Source organism: Oryctolagus cuniculus, chromosome 13, assembly GCF_051225735.1.
Source record: "Oryctolagus cuniculus isolate XC-2025 breed Fujian yellow rabbit chromosome 13, ASM5122573v1, whole genome shotgun sequence".
NCBI classification, from domain to species: Eukaryota; Metazoa; Chordata; class Mammalia; order Lagomorpha; family Leporidae; genus Oryctolagus; species Oryctolagus cuniculus.
Window position 1 is genome coordinate 107,816,860 of NC_142879.1, and position 17,878 is coordinate 107,834,737.

At 52.1% G+C, this 17,878-nt stretch overlaps 1 protein-coding gene and 1 long non-coding RNA gene across 5 annotated transcripts in view; one reads left to right on the forward strand and one right to left on the reverse strand.

Annotated features, from left to right (window-relative positions):
- Positions 1–7,750: 7,750 nt before the first annotated feature.
- On the reverse strand, positions 7,751–17,077 carry LOC127483604 (uncharacterized). 3 transcript variants are annotated; one of them, XR_016219902.1, is made up of 3 exons: positions 16,751–17,077; positions 11,018–11,103; positions 7,751–9,827 (listed from the first exon to the last, which is right to left on the reverse strand). It is a non-coding gene; the product is annotated as an uncharacterized LOC127483604 (long non-coding RNA). The 3 variants fall into 3 exon arrangements; XR_016219900.1 differs by having other exon boundaries at positions 16,824–17,067; XR_016219901.1 differs by lacking the exon at positions 16,751–17,077 and adding an exon at positions 15,137–15,431.
- Positions 16,238–17,878, forward strand: part of C13H10orf67 (chromosome 13 C10orf67 homolog) — a 119,155-nt gene continuing 117,514 nt past the window's right edge. For both annotated transcript variants that reach the window (XM_070056147.2, XM_089312445.1), the window contains exon 1: positions 16,238–16,435. In XM_070056147.2, the coding sequence (XP_069912248.2) occupies positions 16,362–16,435 (74 nt within the window). In that variant the 5' untranslated portion in view covers positions 16,238–16,361. The remainder of the gene's footprint in view (positions 16,436–17,878) is intronic.

Here is a 17,878-nt window from a genome sequence, read left to right on the forward strand (position 1 = left end):
CTTCCTCTCGGCAAGCTCTTACCCCGGCTCTTCCCTCAGCCTCGGGTGGCTCCTCTGTGAGTTTTCTCCTGACTCTTGCTCAACCTTTGAATCTCCGCTCTGGGGCCACGTATGCCAGAAGAAGTGCCACTGAGTCCCTGGGAGCAAAGCTTGTCTGGGAGCTGCCAGGGAGTGCAGGGCAGAGAGGGCGAGGAGGAACTGACACGGGATGAAGAGTTTGTGAGCATAGGGAAAAAGAACCCATAGGAAAAAGCCCACCAAGGACAAATCCCCTGCCATGGGCATGTCTATGACTCTCATGTGCTGTATGCTGTCCTGGAGGCCCTCACCTGCACCTCTTTTTCCCTAGGGTCAGCCCACTGAGAGTTGAGGTCTTGAACTTTTGGTGATTTTGCACTGCAGAAATGTTGGCAAGAGCCAGAACACGTCCTCTCTCCCTGTATCTGGCTGAGGATTTTTTTTTTTTTTTTTTGAGAGACAGAGCGAGTTCCCATCCAATGGTTCACTCCCTAAATGCCTACAAGGTATAGACTGGGGCCAAGCTGAAGCTGGGAGCCAGGAACTCAATCCAGGTCTCCCGTGTGGGTGGCAGGGACCTAGGTTCTCGAGTCATCATCTGCTGCCTCCCGTGGTGCTCACTAACGAGAAGGTGGGATTAGGAGTGGAGCTGGAACTGGAACCCAGGCGGTCTGATGTAGGATGTGTGGCTGTCTTAACTTCTAGACCCAGCACCCACCCCATGCTGAAAACTGTCTTAAAAAATCAAAATAAAAGACCAGGGTGTACAATGAAGCCAATTTTTTTGCACATAAAGGAAAGACGGAATCAGAAGTCTAGAGGGTTTTAACATCTGATCTATTAAGGATAAAGTTGTGGGGCGGCAGCGGCAGTGCTGGGGCTCAATGGGTTAAGCCGCCGCCTGCATTATCAGCATCCCCTGTGGAGCCCTGGGTCCCTGCACCCACATGGGCGATCCAGAAGCAGCTCCTGGCTTCTTTGGACTAGCCTAGCTCCAGCCATCGTGGCCATTTAAGGAGTCAACCAGTGGATGGAAGATCTCTCTCTCTCTCTCTGCTTCTCTCTCTGTAACTCTGCTTTTTAAGTGAATAAATAAATCTTCTTTAAAAAACAAAGTTACGAGAAAATTTAGAGGGAAGAACAGGTCCATTCACAATGTTACCTACCCAATTCAGTAATTCCCTTTTCTTTTTTATTACATACTGTTTTCCCTTTCATTCTTTGACTATTATCACCGCAGGCATTTTTACAAGGTCTTACTCAGAGGGTACAATAAATTTTGTGTCTTGTTTTTATGAGGTGGGACACAGTCTTCATAATCTTTCATGTTGATCATCATCTTTTCATGAAACAGAGGACTTGAGCCTTAGAACCTTGATGGCTGTGGTCCTTGTGACAAATTAAATGCAAACAGCTCTTTGTCGGAAAAGCAGGCTGTTCAAGTGGAGGAGTCAGTAGGCACACTTCACCCCCGCCAGCAACCCAGCTCTGCAAGCTCCCAGCGCTTCAGCCATGTGATTATGCGAGGACATCTGAGGGATGGAAGGCAGGGACTCAGAGGGGCAGCTGGGGGCCAAAGAAGAGAGAAGATGCCATAAACCAAGTCTGCGAGCTGAGGGACGTCAGCATCTTTAGCTGCTTCGTCTGAGAAAGTAATGAAAACAAACAAAGCAAAGCAAGGAGTGGGTGCTGTGGCCCAACAGGGTAAGCCTCTGCTTGGGATACCTGCATCACACATGGCACAGAGTGCCTGCAATGGAGTCCCTCTTCCATTTCTGATCCGGCTCCCTGCTAATGTGCCCGGGAGGCGGCTGATGATGACTCAAGGACTTGGGTCCCTGCCACCCTACATGGGAGACCTGGATGGTGTTCTAGGGCTCCTGGCTTTGACCAGGCTCAGTACTAGCAGTTGTGGGCATTTGGAGAGTGAATCAGCAGAAGGAAGGTCCCCCTCTCTCTCTGCCTTTCAAATAAATGAAAATGCATTGAATAAAACAACAAAATAAGACAAGCAAAAAATAGGCTGTATGTATCAAGCTTTGGAATTTGACAAATTATAAAAGGGATCAAAACATAGTAGTAATTGAGACAGCAGGCTGATGCCAAGACAGGGAAGCCTGCCATTAAAATTCATTAAGACACAAGAAACTCTAGTCTAGGTTGTTGCAGGTAAAAGGGACTTTGTCCATGAATTATTCAAGGAGAAAGGAGCTGCACAGGGGAATCCTCTCTTGGTTTGGCAATGGTTCAGACTTAGTCCAGCTTCCTCCCCAGGTAACAGCAAAGGACAAGTGACAAAGAAGCGCTTTCACTGTTCCTCAGTACTTTGCACAGGGGACCAGATGCTGGGTATCCTACTATCGTCAGTAATAGGGAGAAAGAACGTTGGGAATGGAATCTTAGCACAAGTTAATTAATAATAAAGGGGTTCAAGGAAAGTTAGTGGAATGCATGGGAAGTCCTCTTTTTCACTCTTTGGAGCAAAAGAACTTTTTTTTAAAACAAATTATACTAGGTTTTTTTTTTTCTTTAAGATTTATTTATTTGAAAGGCAGAATGGGAGGGAGGGAGATAGGTAGATAGATGATACATAGAGATCTTCCATCCACTGGTTCACTCCCCAAATGGCCACAATCAATATGAATGAAAATTTTTTGTTCCAAGATATAGGCCTTATGGTACAGGGGTAAAGCCACCTCTTGGGACAACCGCATCCCTTACTGGAGTGTAGGTTCAGGTACCAGCTACTCCACACTTCCAATCCAGCTCCCTGCTGATGCATCTGGAAGGGCAGCAGATGATGGCCCAAGTCCATGGGTTCCTGACACCCATGTGGGAACCCAGGTAGAAGTCTTAGTTCCTAGCTTTGGCCTGGCCCAGCCCTGGCTATCCCATATGGGATGCTGGCACTGCAGGCAGCAGCTTTACCTGCTATGCCACAGTGCTGGCCCCGCCTGTGACTGTTAAACTGAGTCACACACAACCTGGATGCTACAATGGAGCCAGGCAGTATCCCAGGAACACAGCACACCTTGAGCCTCCGTGCATTCCTCCCTTGCTTCTAACTTGTTTATTTAACAGGCAGAGTTACAGAAAGATCTGTCTCCCATCAGTTGGTTTACTCCCCAAATGGCCACGACAGCCAGGGCTGGGCCAGGCTGAAGTCAGGAACCAGGAGCTTCATCCAGGTCTCCCATGGGGGTGGCGGGGAACCAGCACTTGGGCCATCCTCCGCTGCTTTCCTAGGTGTAGCAGTAGAGCGCTGGATCAGAAGCGGAGCAACTGGGACCTAAACCAGCCCCCGTATGGAACGTCAACTTTGCAGGTGGTGGCTTAATCAGTGCACTCCAAGTCCAGTCCCTTGACTTCCTCTTCCTGTCTGCCCGGCCGGCTGACCCTCAGGCATTCAGTCCTGGCCATGCATCAGCTTCCCATGAAATAGTGACCAGGCAATCTTCCCTCAGGGCTCATCTCTTTTCTTTCTTAGAGCTTAATTTTCTTCATATTTCCTACATTATGTGATGTTGTTGCTTTTTAAAAGTTTTATTTATTTATTTGAGAGTTGTAGAGACACAGAGAGGGCTTCCACCTGCTGGTTCATTCTTAAGATGCTCACAATTGCCAGGGCTAAGGCAGGCCAAAGTCAGGAGCCAGGACCTCAATCCAGATCTTCATGTGGGCAGCAAGGACCCAAGTACTTGAGACGTGACCTGCTGCCTCCCAGGGTGTACAGTAAGAAGAAACCGGAGTCAAGAGCTGTGATTCCTGTATGGGATGCACACCTTGCACTCACTATCTTAACTGTTATGACAAATACATGCCCCTGTGATTAACTTTTAGTAAACCCTATCTTTAAAAAAAAAAAAAACTTTAAAAAATATTTATCTATTTGAAGGCAGAGAGAGAGAGAGAGAGAGAGATCTTCCATCCTCTTGTTCACTTCCCAAATGGCTGCAAAGGCCAGAGCTGGGCCAGGCTGAAGCCAAGAGCCTGGAACTCCATCCAGATCTCCCACGTGGGTGGAAGGGTCCCAGGTACTTGGACCATCACCTGCTGCTTTCCCAAGCACATTGGCAGGGAGCTGGATTGGATGAGAGCAGCCAGGACTTGAAGCAGCACTCTGATACGGGTTGCTGGCACTGAAAGCTTGCTGCCCTGCAATGCCAGTCCCTGCAGAGCCTTGAATTTCTGTATCAGATGAGACACTTCTCATCTAATAGTGCCATTACTCAACACCTAATACATTCTATTAGGAATACATGCTATTTACATTGCTTTTGCATTAGCCTTATGTATACCAAGGGTCTCTACTGTGTACCTAGGCATGTTGTGAAATCAGAAGTATATTTGGAGCTAGCGCTGTGGCTCAGTAGGCTAATCCTCCGCCTAGCGGCGCTGGCACCCCGGGTTCTAGTCCCGGTTGCCCCTCTTCCAGGCCAGCTCTCTGCTGTGGCCCAGGAAGGCAGCGGAGGATGGCCCAAGTGCTTGGGCCCTGCACCCCATGGGAGACCAGGAGAAGTACCTGGCTCCTGCCATCGGATCAGCGCGGTGCGCCGGCCACAGCGCACCGGCCGCGGCGGCCATTGGAGGGTGAACCAACGGCAAAAGGAAGACCTTTCTCTCTGTCTCTCTCACTGTCCACTCTGCCTGTCAAAAAAAAAAAAAAGTATATTTGGTTATGAGTCATGCTTAGTAATGCATTCTTCTGTTTTCTGTAGGAGTGTTAATTCATGTGCTTTCAAGCAGGTGTTGCTCTAGTTCCTGGTGAATTCTGAGAACGGGTTCTCCTGTTGGTTCCTGTCTGGATGAGATCCCTGTCCTCTTTTTCTCCGTGGCTCCTCTGCAGCTCCATCTGGACTCTCAGGATTCCATCCTCCAGAGACCCGTCTGTGGGATCCTGAGCACGTAACTCCATTCCATTGAATTTCTCTTGGTTTCAAGCCCTCATATGAAAAAGGGAAATCAGAGTGTGACTGTACAAGGTAACAGCACAGATGAGAGAAGTGTTTTCTAGCCCGGAAGGGTCTCTGCACTGTTTATCTCTGCACTGTCTTGCAATTGGCAGAGTCATTTAATGTGGTAGAATGAGAAGGCCATACCAATATGTCCACTGGCAAGCGAGTGTCAGTTATTCACAAATGGCTTCGAAACCCACCTAGCAATGGAGTCTGCCTGGCAACAGGCTGTGATTGGATGGCTTCGGATACTGCCTGGCAACAGGCTGTGATTGGTTAGGGCATAGACCTCCCCTTGACCGGATTGGCTGCCTTGGCTATATAAGCTGCTGTACCAACTGAAATAAACGAGTCTGTGGGCTGCTCGCCTCTGGCCCGCTTTCACCAGACTCCGGGGGTCTGTGTGTTGACTCCGCGCCTCTTGCCCCCACCACGCTCCTCCTCTCAGAAAGAATCAACCTCAACAATTTAAAAAGCGGGGTTCAGTGGAAAGGGCGTGGGAAGAAGTTACCAGTGTTCACCACCATCAGCTCTCATCTTCCTCAGTACTTGGAGTAGCGACATCCCAGCTCCCTTTGCAGGGTGGAGGAGCCATGTGACTCTGGTCCCGGACGCTCTGTCTTTTCCTTTCTGGGTGCAGTGGCTTCCGAAGCCTGTGCTATAGACGTTGCTGCCGCCAACTCAAAGCTTGTGTCATCCGGGTCTCTGAGTGGTGTGCGGGGCAGAACTCCATACCACCCTGTGGGATGCGTGGTGGGAGTGAGAAATGAACTTCTGTCATGGTCAGTCTCTGCAGCGTGGCCTTGTGACGGCAGCATGGCACTGCCTATCGTGACAAACACACTGTGCTGAGTCTCAGGAGAAATTCTGGATCCAGCTCTGGTCTATTACACCTTGAGCGACAGGACCAAGTTCTCTCCAATCCTGGAAATTCTTAGATTGAAGGCAGGTGGTTGGTACAGCGGTTATGACACTGCTTGGAATGCCAGCATCCCGTGTCACAGAGTGCCAGGGTTCACGTCCTGGCTCTGTTTCCAATCCACCTTCCTGCTAATGTGTACCAAGGCAGCAAGCGATGGTTCAAGTACTGGGTCCCTGCCACCCACATGGGAGACCCAGACTGAGGTCCATGCTCCTGATTTTGGCAAGTGCAGTCATAGCTATTGTATTTGGGGTATGATGGAAGATATCTGTCTCTCTTTCTACCTCCCTCTATGCTGCTCTGTCTTATAAATTAAAAAACAAAAAACCCAAAGACTCAAAAAAAAACCCTGACACTGCAACAAAGCAGTCCCATGTCAGTGACAAAAAATTATTTTTTAAAAAAGATTATTTATTTGAAAGGCAGAGTTACAGCAAGAGAGAGAGAAAGAGATCTTCTATTGGCTGGTTTACTCCCCAGATGGCTACAATGACCAGGCCTGGCACAGGCTGAAGCCAGGAGTCAGCAGTTTTATCCCAGTCTCCCACATGGGTAACAGGGGTCCAAATACTTGGCCCATCTTCTGCTGGTTTCCCAGGCACATCAGCAGGGAGCTGTATGGGAAGGAGCAGCTGGGACTTGAACTGGCAGTCATATGGGATGCAACTGTCGCAGTGACTTAACCCACTGTGCCATAACACTAGCCCCAAAACATTCACTTTTGTGACAGAATAAAATAAAATTTCAGCTATATCAAACCATCCCAGAGAATCAATCGAGGTAGAATAACAGAGTTTAAAATCTTAAAAGGTGTATTTAAATTGTTTCATACACATACTTGCCTTAAAGACAGTGCGTTTAGCATAGCCGCATTGAAGGTAGTAATTTAGGACTGAAGGTCCCTATCATGAACCTTGATTAAAACAACTAAGTAACGTTGTGAAATACAGCCACATCCTCAGTGTCGATGAAAAACAGGTGCATTCGCTCCTCATGATAGCTGAAAATCCTCCACATGATTTGAATTTTTTCATCAATTTTTAAAGATTTATTTATTTATTTGAAAGTCAGAGTTACACACAGAGAGAAGGAGAGGCAGAGAGAAAGAAAGAGAGAGAGAGGTCTTCCATCCACTGGTTCACTCCCCAGTTGGCCGCAATGGCCAGAGCTGCACCGATCTGAAGCCAAGAGCCAGGAGCGTCCTCTGGGTCTCCCACATGGGTGTAGAGACTGAAGCCCTTGGGCCATCTTCTACTGCTTTCCCAGGCAATAGCAGAGAGCTGGATCGGAAGTGGAGCAGCTGGGTTTTGAACCGGTGCCCATATGGGATGCCAGCTTTGCAGGCAGTGGCTTTACCCGCTATGCCACAGCACCGGCCCCATGATTTGAATTTTTGTTTGGATTTTTACCATCATTCAATGCCTTTGTGTCAATTATTATCTTTCATTGCTGCCAATGAACTGATATCTGCCACAGCCCCTCTCACCCTTGCAGCTAGAAAGCACATCTCAAACTCCATTGGAAGCATTTTTTAAAAATGATTTATTTATTTGAAAGGCAGTGTGACAGAGAGAGAATAGAAAGAGAGGTCTTCCATCCGCTGGTTCCCTCCCTAAATGGCCACAACAGCCAGGGCTGGCCAAGCCAAAGCCAGGAACCAGAAACTCCACGTGGGTCTCCCATGTGGGTGGTGGGGACCAGTGGAGAATTGAACCTACATTCCATTATGGGATGTTAGCATTGCAAGCAGCAACCTAACCTGCTGTGCCATAACGCCAGCTTCTTTCTCCATAGGATTTGAACACAGTGATATGTTAGAGTCGACTGCCCGAAAAACGTCACCAAGAGACATCTCTTATGCAAACAGCAAGGGGAAGCTTTATTGATTATCCAGCATGCTGGGGCTGTCTGACCATACATGAACAGAGCAGCCCCGAATAACCAAAGGTTAGGGTTTATAAAGGCAAAAACCGCAAAACCGGGAAGGGGGGAATACATGGTTGCTATGCACGGTTGCTATACACAGTTGCTAAAATCAAAAGAGAGTACATAAAATCAAAAGAGAGTATATGGTTACTGGGGTCAACATAACCTAAAACCTAAGTGAAATTAATATTTATCATAATCTTGACAACATCAGTTACAATATTACAATCAGCAATTAGGACTTGACATTAATGTAAGACACAGACAAATCACATCTTCATTATTAGCCCAGGTAACCCAGGTGCAACCTTTCTACTTTTAAGCTTGAGCAATCATGCTAGGGGGTTTTTGTGTGTTGCCAAGGGTGATGTAGTGCACTGCTATTGTCCGACTATTTGAGATCATAGTTTCAGACCAGAGTCTCACGGTGGGGGGGTGCTTTCCCAGAATGCAGTCTCAAGTGCTCCAAAATGGAGTCCCTACTGCCAAGGTGCTACTCTGTCTTATTTTTTTACAGCTGTACCAGCAAGGTTTAAACCTGTAAGCTTAAGCTTAACTTTTTACACCCGCACATATACAATTTTAACTCTTCAGATACAGACATGGGCATTGAGGCCAGAACCAGCCTCCTGGGAGTGAAGCAGAGATTTTAGGCCCACACGTTGTCGTCACCTTTCTGAGTGCTTGTGTCATTCTGCTTAAGGGTTTTTTTTTTTTTTTTTTTTTTTTTTTTTGTAGGCAGAGTGGACAGTGAGAGAGAGAGACAGAGAGAAAGGTCTTCCTTTTCCGTTGGTTCACCCTCTAATGGCCGCTGCGGCCGGCATACCGCGCTGATCCGATGGCAGGAGCCAGGTGCTTCTCCTGGTCTCCCATGCGGGTGCAGGGCCCAAGGACCTGGGCCATCCTCCACTGCACTCCCTGGCCACAGCAGAGAGCTGGCCTGGAAGAGGAGCAACCGGGACAAATCCAGCGCCCCAACTGGGACTAGAACCCGGGGTGCCGGCGCCACAGGCGGATTAGCCTAGTGAGCTGTGGCGCCAGCCATCTGCTTAAGGTTTTTTCAAGCATCCTGCACGAAGGTGGAATTCCCTGGCCCCCACACTCCGGTCGGACCATGTGTGACAATGCATTAGCTTCCTACAGCAACTGCAGCAGCACGGATTCGTGACCTACTTGCTAAGACCTGTTTGACAGCTGCAGAGACACCTTTTGGGCCATGGCCGAAACCTACTTAGCAGGAAGAGCTGAAATACTTCTCTCTGCTGGCCATTTGGTGAGGCATGGTGATGGTGTCTGTGGGGCCTGGAGCCGCGCTGTCTGTGCTCAGAGCCCAGTTACAGCCCCTGAGCCATGTAAACCTGGACAAGCGAGTCAACTTCTTGGAGTTTCCACTTCCACATTTTTACACTGGGGGGACTGACTCCATGATTAAGTGTCAAAAGCTTAGAAAAGCTCCTGGTACAAGATAAGCATCCAGGAAATATGAGACTCATACGAATTGTTTTAATTGATTTTCTTTGGATATGTTTACTCGTATTGATCACAGGTAAGAGCTGCAGAGTGCAATGGTATCTTCCGATTAATTTATTTCTAATTAATTTTCAGTGGTCACCTGTCGCTCCCCGTCTTCGTGGAGGAACGACACAGGACCCTGCGTTGTTCTTTTGTCTGCTCGGCCCTCCCCGGGTTTGCTGCTGGTTCTTCCCGGGTTGGCTACCGTCCCTTCCACCTCCGTGGAAGGGCGATTCCCCCTGCCACATTCCCCACTTCCGCAGGGGAGCGGCACACCGCCGGCCGGCTCTCTCGGGGGCTGCACAGGTGCTCCTCATAGATGTTCCCCTTAGATGTTCCTGGTGCATGCCGTCTCTCTCCTCCTTTATAGTCCTCCTCCGCCAATCCCAACTCAGCTGCCCACATGCCGAGTACGCTGCTCTCCTCCAATCAGGAGCAGGTCCTGCAGCTTGTCAAGTTGGTGAGAGGCAGCTGGGTAGAAGCTGTTGCCTCCTCTCCCAGCGCCATATTGTGGGAGAGCAGATGCATAGAATAAGTCTTAATTCCAGTAACTTAGTCTAGTCCGAGTTGCTCCCCACAGTCACCATGTTCTCCAGAGAAACAGAACAGTAGGGTGTGCATGCAGGGTGTGTGTATGGGGGTGGGGAGTGTGTGTGAGGGGAGAGTGTGTTGTGTGTATGTGTGTTATTTTGAGAAACTGGCCTATTATAGAGGCTGGCAAGTCCACAAGTCACAGAGCAAGTAGCAGGCAGGATTCGCCGGGACAGCCAGTGCTGTAGGTTAACTGTGACAGCCTCAGGCTGAGAACCCAGAGCGAGCCGAGGGTGGGACGCGAATCCACAAGCCGTCTGCTACGGAACCCTCTCTTGCTCAGGGCAGGGGAGAAGTTCACCGCAGGCAGGCATTTGGATTGGGAAGACCCAGCCACTCCTTGGAGAGCAACCTGCTGCACTCAAAGTCCACAGACTTAAAAGTTAATCCCATAAAAAAAGTAAAGCTTCACAGGAACATGGTGTCTACACAGCTGGACACCATGCCAGGGAAACTGAAGGTGGCACGAACCCTCACCGCCACTCTTCTGAGACAGTGTGTAGCTGAGGCCAGCAGGCAGTGTCCGATAGTGAGCGAACCCTGCTGGATGCTGGGTGCAGTCTGATTTGAAGTGGAACTTGATTCCGAGTCTGATCGTGCAGAGGCAGACCTAAACACTGTCCTGGGCCAGTTCACTTAGGTCAGACTACAGGGGAATACGGTAGCCACCCCCAAATCCCTGGCTACCGCTTTGTCCATGGGAGGGATATTCAAGATCCTGAACCCACAGATAGTACCAAACCCTACATACATGTGTTTTCCTATACCCTCAAAACCATGGTGAAACTTTATTTACAAAGGCACAGTAAAGGATCAATGAAAACTAATAATAAAATAGAACAATTACTGTAATAAAAGTCATGTGGATGTGTTCTCCTTCTGTGTCTCTCTCTCCCTCTCCCTCTCTCCCTCTCACCCTCTCTCCCTCCCTCTCTCTCTCTCTCCATCTCTCCCTCTCACGCTCTTTCTCTCTCTCTCTGTCTCATCCTATTGCATATCCAGGGGTCAGTACCATCCAAGGCTGACCACAGGTATCTGAAACCTCTCAAGGCGAAAACTGCAGTTAAGGGGGGACCACTGTACTGACACTCACCAAAATCATGCTTGCTATTTAGAGGAAGTCCTTCTGGGAATCCATGTCTCCAGGAACATGAGTTACTGGCAGGCGGCCTTGTGGCCCTGGAAAAGAACAAAGAGAGTGAGGTTGTTAAGGGACGCTTTTCCCAAGTGATGGAAAGCTTTGGACAAATGTCTGCCTTCTCCCTTGTCCACAGCACACCCCTGTGGGATCTGGTGCAATGGGGCCCCAGAGAGGGTTTCTCCCTGATAAGTTCTTAAGATCCGCCTGATTTCACTGCATCTAAACTTCAAAATGTTTCACGTCTCTAACATCTGGGAAGTTACAGTACATCACACAGCCAATGGCGGGCCAAGGTGTTCTTGTAGTTAGTAGTGGTGCTGTTTCCTTCCTAGTAGCACAGGAAGCAAAATCGATCTTACACAGGATGAGATCGGGGTGGCGTGAAATAAGGTAACTGCCCTTGGATTACTCCTCACTCGGGCTTCACTGCATCACTCAGTACTGCCATGTAGCAGAGTTCTAAGGACGGGATGAGGGGGTTGAGGGAGGGAGGAAAAGGGGGAAACATGGTCATCTTAGAACTGTGCCTATCAAGTACATGAAATCTGTTCTCTGTATGTTAACACAAAATTTTTTCAACAAGCTCAGGGAGGGCCAGTGTTGTGGTGCAGTGGGTTAAGCCACCGCCCAAGACATTGACATCCCATATGGTGCAAAGTAACTCCATGTGGGTGGCTCACATGGGTGGCAGAGGCCCAAGCCCTTGGGCCATCTTCTGCTGCTTTCCCAGGCACATTAGCTGGGGGCTCCTTTGGAAGTGGAGCAGCTGGGAGTAGAACCAGCACTTACACGGGATGCAGGCGCTGCAGGCTGTGGCTTAACCTGCTGTTCCACACTGCCGGCCCCCAAATGACAAACTCTTATTGATGGACTTCACATGTGGACAAGCTGTCTCTCTGTAGCAACATTTAAGCTAGGAAAATGAGCTGCTCTCAGGCGTTTTTCCATAAAGGGTTTAGTAGCATAATACTCTCCTGGCTTAGGGCCTTGCTGTTTCCTTCCCAGCCCTTTATTTAAGAATTTTGGTTATGGATGAAGCACGACATAAAACAAGTTTACATAACAGAGCCTGCACCACATAATCATACATTACAGCGGCGATAAAAGAAAAATAAGCACTTGACGTACAATGACTCTCCAGAAAGAATTTAAATTACAAACCTACGCTGAAACCTCCTGGCATGTATTAGACTATGGAACTGATACTATCCAGCTGGGATATATGAATTACTGTGTTTGGAGTCAGCACTTGACTCTTAATCAGAGATGTTATCACTTAACACTGCTTAGGTGATATTTTCAAAGAAATACATACACATTGTACGTATACATATGTGCCTTTCCAAGAGGCATTTTAAACTAAAGTTGTCCCCTACTTCCTATCGAATAAGTAAAAGTCATTTTAGCTGTGAGAGTTTAACTCTTCAAAACTGGAAAACTTTAAACAGTAATGTTGTATCACTGAGCAGTGAATGACTTATTTATCTTTTAAAGATTTATTTATTTATTTATTTGAAAAGCAGAGTTACAGAGAGAGCACACGAGATCTTCCATCCACTAGTTTGCTCCCCAAATGGCTGCAACAGCTGGGGCTGGACCAGGCCTAAGCCAGGAACCAGGAGTTTCTTCCAGGTCTCCCACGTGGGTGCAGGGGCCCAAGGACGAGGGCCATCCTCTGCTGCTTTTCCAGGCCTTAGCAGGCAGCTGGACTGGAAGTGAAGCAGCCGGGACTTGAACCGGTGCACATATGGGATGACAGTGTCACAGGCGGCAGCTTAACCCTTTGTGCCACAGCATGGGCCCCTGGACGGTAGTTTAGGAAGAGGGTCCTGGTATTTACTTGGTATCTGTCTCCTGGGGTGTTACAGGGATTATGGGCTTTTTCTGTGGGTGACTCCCAATTGCCAAGTTCAGCAAAGTACACGATCCTGTTTTCACTTGTGAGAAAATGGACGTTCAGAAATGTGAAGTAACTTGCCCAGCGTCCTGAAGCAAGTAAGTTGTTTACACTAGAGATCATGACCTTTCTATTCAAAACTGTCGATGAATTCGACCTGTGATACAAGAGACCTGGGTTTAAGGCGACAAATGCTTTGGCAAGGCCAGCCCGTTAGCACAGGTGAGAACAGGATCTGAAACAAGTAATTTTATAAGCCAGAACACCTGACAGATAAACTATCAGTAGCTGACGAGCGAGCGCGCTGTTATGCAGTTAATCGTTTCAAAAACAGTCCGCATCATTGCTTGGTCTCCTAGATACTGAAATGTGAAACTCCCTGATGCACACTTAACAAGGACCCACACAGAGATGCTTTGTTCGGCCCGTGTTTCTGTGGGGTGGTGTAACTCCGCAGTCCCTGTCAGTCAACAAATGCCGCACGGCGCTGACCAGTGACTCACCAGCTCCAGGGCCAGCTCTGCCTGCCCAGCTGCAGAATATTCCCCCATAATTGCATTAGCAAAGCAACCAGCGCTTATCACACGCCTCCCACTTTCCTGGTCTGGTTCTAAACTCGGGATTTTAATTTTTATTTAAAAGCTCTGTGTAGATTGTTTTAAAACTCACTTAATGCAAAAAAAATTGTTATAGATCTTTTAAACATTTTTGGTTCTACAATGAAAATTTCCTAAATATGTTTGGAGCTAATTTTTTTTTTATTTATTTTTTTGACAGGCAGAGTGGACAGTGAGAGAGAGAGAGAGAAAGGTCTTCCTTTTGCCGTTGGTTCACCCTCCAATGGCCGCCACGGGCAGGAGCCAGGTGCTTCTCCTGGTCTCCCATGGGGTGCAGGGCCCAAGCACTTGGGCCATCCTCCACTGCACTCCCTGGCCACAGCAGAGAGCTGGCCTGGAAGAGGGGCAACTGGGAAAGAATCCGGCGCCCTGACTGGGACTAGAACCCGGTGTGCTGGCGCCGCAAGGCGGAGGATTAGCCTAGTGAGCAGCAGCGCCGGCCTTGGAGTTAATTTTTAAAGAACCTGCAGGGCTAGTACTATGGCATAGCCTCCACCTGCCACGCTGGCATCCCACGTGGGTGCCGGGTCAAGAGCAGGCCGCTCCACTTCCAACCCAGCTCCCTGGGAATGCCGCTGGGAAAGCCGAGAATGGCACCAGAGCTTGGGCCCCTGCATCCACGCGGAAGGCCCAAAGAAGCTCCTGGCTCCGGACCTGGCCAGTCCTGGCTGTTGCGGCCATTTGGGGAGTGACCAGCAGATGAAATTCTTGCTCTCTCTCTCGTCTCTCCTCCTCTGTTAACTCTGCCTTTCAAATAAGTAATCAATAAAAAATAAGTAAATTTTACAAATAAACAAGGAGGCCAGTGCTGCAGCGTAACAGGTTAAGCCTCTGCCTGGTGCGTCATCCCACATGGACTGCTGGCTCCTGTCCTGGCTGCTCCGCTTCCTGGGAAAGCAAAGATGGCGCAATGCTTGGTGCCCAGCACCCACGTGGGCAAACCAGAGGAGGCTCCTGGCTTCAGACGGGCACAGCTCCTGCCACTGGGGCTGTAGGTAAAATGGTGCAGTATCAGCGGCACATCTATGACCAGACACCATCCTAGGCTCTAGCCCACAAGCCAGGTGACCCCATGGCCCAACCACAGGGGCCAGCTCCACCCCCACGCTAATGGGATTCGCGCTCCTACGTCCCTGCCTGCCCCGGGCAAAGGTTTAGCAGGACCTGTTGCTCTCTCACCATGCCGCCCTGGCCCCCACCCTACAGTAACCCTTTCTTCTTGACTCCGGGGTCTGGGCACCAATGTTAAGGCCGCCACAACACGGGAGTTAGAGGCGAGGCTTGTGGTCGGTCGGGGAGCGGAAGCGAGGGGCCCTGGTCGGCAACAGGTGCTCTCAAACCTCGGCCCCGGGGGCGGGCGCCAACCCCACGGACACCGTGGTCGGGCCAGGGCCCACGATGGCGCCTTTTTAGCAACAGCGGCCATCTGGGGAGTGAGCCAGAGGACGGGAGACCCCGAACTCAAATAAATAAAATCTTTCAATAACAAGGCCCTCCCGGAGGCCACGCTCCCCGTGGTCACGGGCCAGTCTGACAGGACAAAGGCCACAGAGCTACCTCCACTCTGTTCTTCACATAGCCAGCGTCCGAGACATTGGGAAAAAAGCGCGTTTTCCCCCGCCGACGACACACACGGACACGCACACGCGCTGGCGGTGTCCGGCGGGGGCGGCCCGGGAGCCGCCGTGGGCGTCTTCCTCAGCCGGGGCGGCGCGGGAGCAGCCACGGGGCCCGCAGCACGAAGCAGCAAGGCGGTCCGCACGCCTGGGGAGGCGGCTCCCCACGGGCGGCGTCCTGAAGCCCGGCGTCGCGCGGGACCGTGGAAGCCGCCCACGCCCACGCCCACGCCCACGCCCGCAAGTCCCGCCCCACAGGCCTCGCTCCCTTCGCTCCGCCCCTCGCCACGCCCACGCCCACAAGCCCCGTCCTCGTTCCCCTACGCCCCGCCCCCGCCCCACGCCCACGCCCCACCCCCGCAAGTCCCGTCATCGCTTCATACGCCCCGCCCACGCCCCACGCCCCACGCCCACGCCCACAAGCCCCGGTCCCCTCTCTACACCCCGCCCCCCGCCCCACGCCCCACGCCTGCAAGTCCCGTCCTCGCTCCCTACGCCCCGCCACGCCCCACGCCCGCAAACCCCTTCCTCGCTCCCTACGCTCCGCCCCTCACCCCGCCCCACGCCCACAAGCCCCGGTCCCTTCTCTACGCCCCGCCCCTCGCCCCGCCCCCGCCCCACCCCCAACAAGTCCCGTCCTCGTTCCCCTACGCCCCGCCCCCGCCCCGCCCCACCCCCACAAGTCCCGTCCTTGTTCCTCTACGCCCCGCCCCCGCCCCACACCACGCCCACAAGCCCGTCCTCGCTCCCTACGCCCCTCCCCTCGCCCCCACGCCACACCCACAAGCCCGTCCTCGCTCCCTACGCCCCTCCCCTCGCCCCCACGCCACACCCACAAGCCCGTCCTCGCTCCCTACGCCCCTCCCCTCGCCCCGCCCCACACCCACAAGTCCCGTCCTCGCTCCCTACGCCCCTCCCCTCGCCCCGCCCCACACCCACAAGCCCCGTCCTCGCTCCCTACGCCCCGCCCACAAGCACCGTCCTCTCCCCTACGCCCCTCCCCTCGCCCCGCCCCATGCCCGCAAACCCCGCCCCCACTTCCATTCGCCCCGCCCCCTCGCGGCGCCCTCGCGCCTCGCGGGCCCGGGAGTTGCCCGGGCGACGGACGCGGCGTGTGGGCGCCGGCGGCAGGGAGCGCGCCGGGCGGCGGGTGCGTCAGCGCTCGGATGGAGGACGAGGAGTCTGAGGAGGCGGGCGAGTCCCTGGAGGCCACGCTCGAACGGTTCAAGGCCCTCCCCAGGTGACGCGGCCTGCTCCTCCCGGCCAGGGTCCCGGGGGCGCTCCGGGGGCGCACGCCGCGCACGGGGGTGCGCCGCTCCCCCGGTCGCTGCCCTTCGTGACCCTTCTCCCGGCGCCTCGTCTCCGGTTTCCTTTAGATAATGGAGACGGGCGTTTCTGGAAGATCCTGAAAACCCATTCCAGTTAGCGCCCGTGAGACCCTGGGGGGGGGGTCTTTGGAAAGGGTCGGCTAGGGAACACTGCCCATGGGCTCCGGGGGCCTGCTGCGCCCCGTGGGAGCTGGGCCAGGGGAGCCCCGGGGCGCGCCGTGTCCAACCTGTTCTGGCTGCTGACGCATCTCAATGATTTCGTGCCTTGAATTCCTTGGCGTTCCTTGTGGGGCAACCTACCAGACGCCCAGTGCCCGGTGTCCATGTGGTGCCTGTGGGTGCTGGTGGTAACTTCTGTCCACCCGCGGCGCCAGGGGGCTGGCGGAGAACCTCTGGCCCACGAGCCCAGCCTTGATCGGTGACTGACGATACTCTATATAAACAAGTCAACTGCAAACCAGTGAGCCAGGGGTTAGCTGTGGAAGCAGAAACATGAGGCAGGGAGAAGGCAGACTGTGCATGTGTGCACACGCGTGCCTGTGTGTGTCACTGGGGAGGGGTCATTGGAAGCTGGCATTGAGGGTGAGGCCCTGCAGGCTTGACGGAGCCCTGTGGTTCTGTTGCAGACCAAGTGTTAGGTAGAGAGACGGGAGAGTGGACAGCAGGGGGCCGTGTGGCTGGAGCAGAGGACGGAGGGGGAGGAGTGAGTGGCAGAGGGGAGGTCAGAGGTGGCCCATGGTGCGCAGATCCTGTTGCTGGGGATGAGACGGGGAGGTAGGGGGGATTGGAGTCATGCTCCCGAGTCATGTTTCGTTTTGATACTGGATTATGGGGCCAAGGGCAGAAGCAGGGAGCCAGCCAGGGGACCACTGCCCTAGTCCTTGTGAGCCATGATCCCCGGGGACACAGTGGTCGCAGGTGCAGCAAGATGTCAGACGGCAGCTGTAAGTCACAGATGGGATGTGTGAGCTGGCCTGGAGGGGGAAACTGAGATTTTTTGACCCAATACCTGGAAGAGAGGAGGGGATATTGTCATCTTACTTTGGGACCTGCTGTGTCGTAGGGACGATTAGAGAGCCACTCAGACTAAGGAGACAGGAGACAGGGCTAGCCTGGGTCCGTTAGTGCAGAAGCGATGAGCACAAAGATGGTGTCTTAAGCTATGAGACTCGCTGAGACGGACCAGGAAGTGAGTGTACGTAGAGGAGGGGCCCCTGAACTGAGCAGGGCGTCAGATAATCCTTTTCCTCTTTGAACACCAAGCCGTGAGAGCGTGGACAGCCCTCCTCTGTCTGCATTGTCAGGCCCCCGTGGGCATGGCCTAGTGTGGAAGTGCCATTGCGGCCTATTAATGC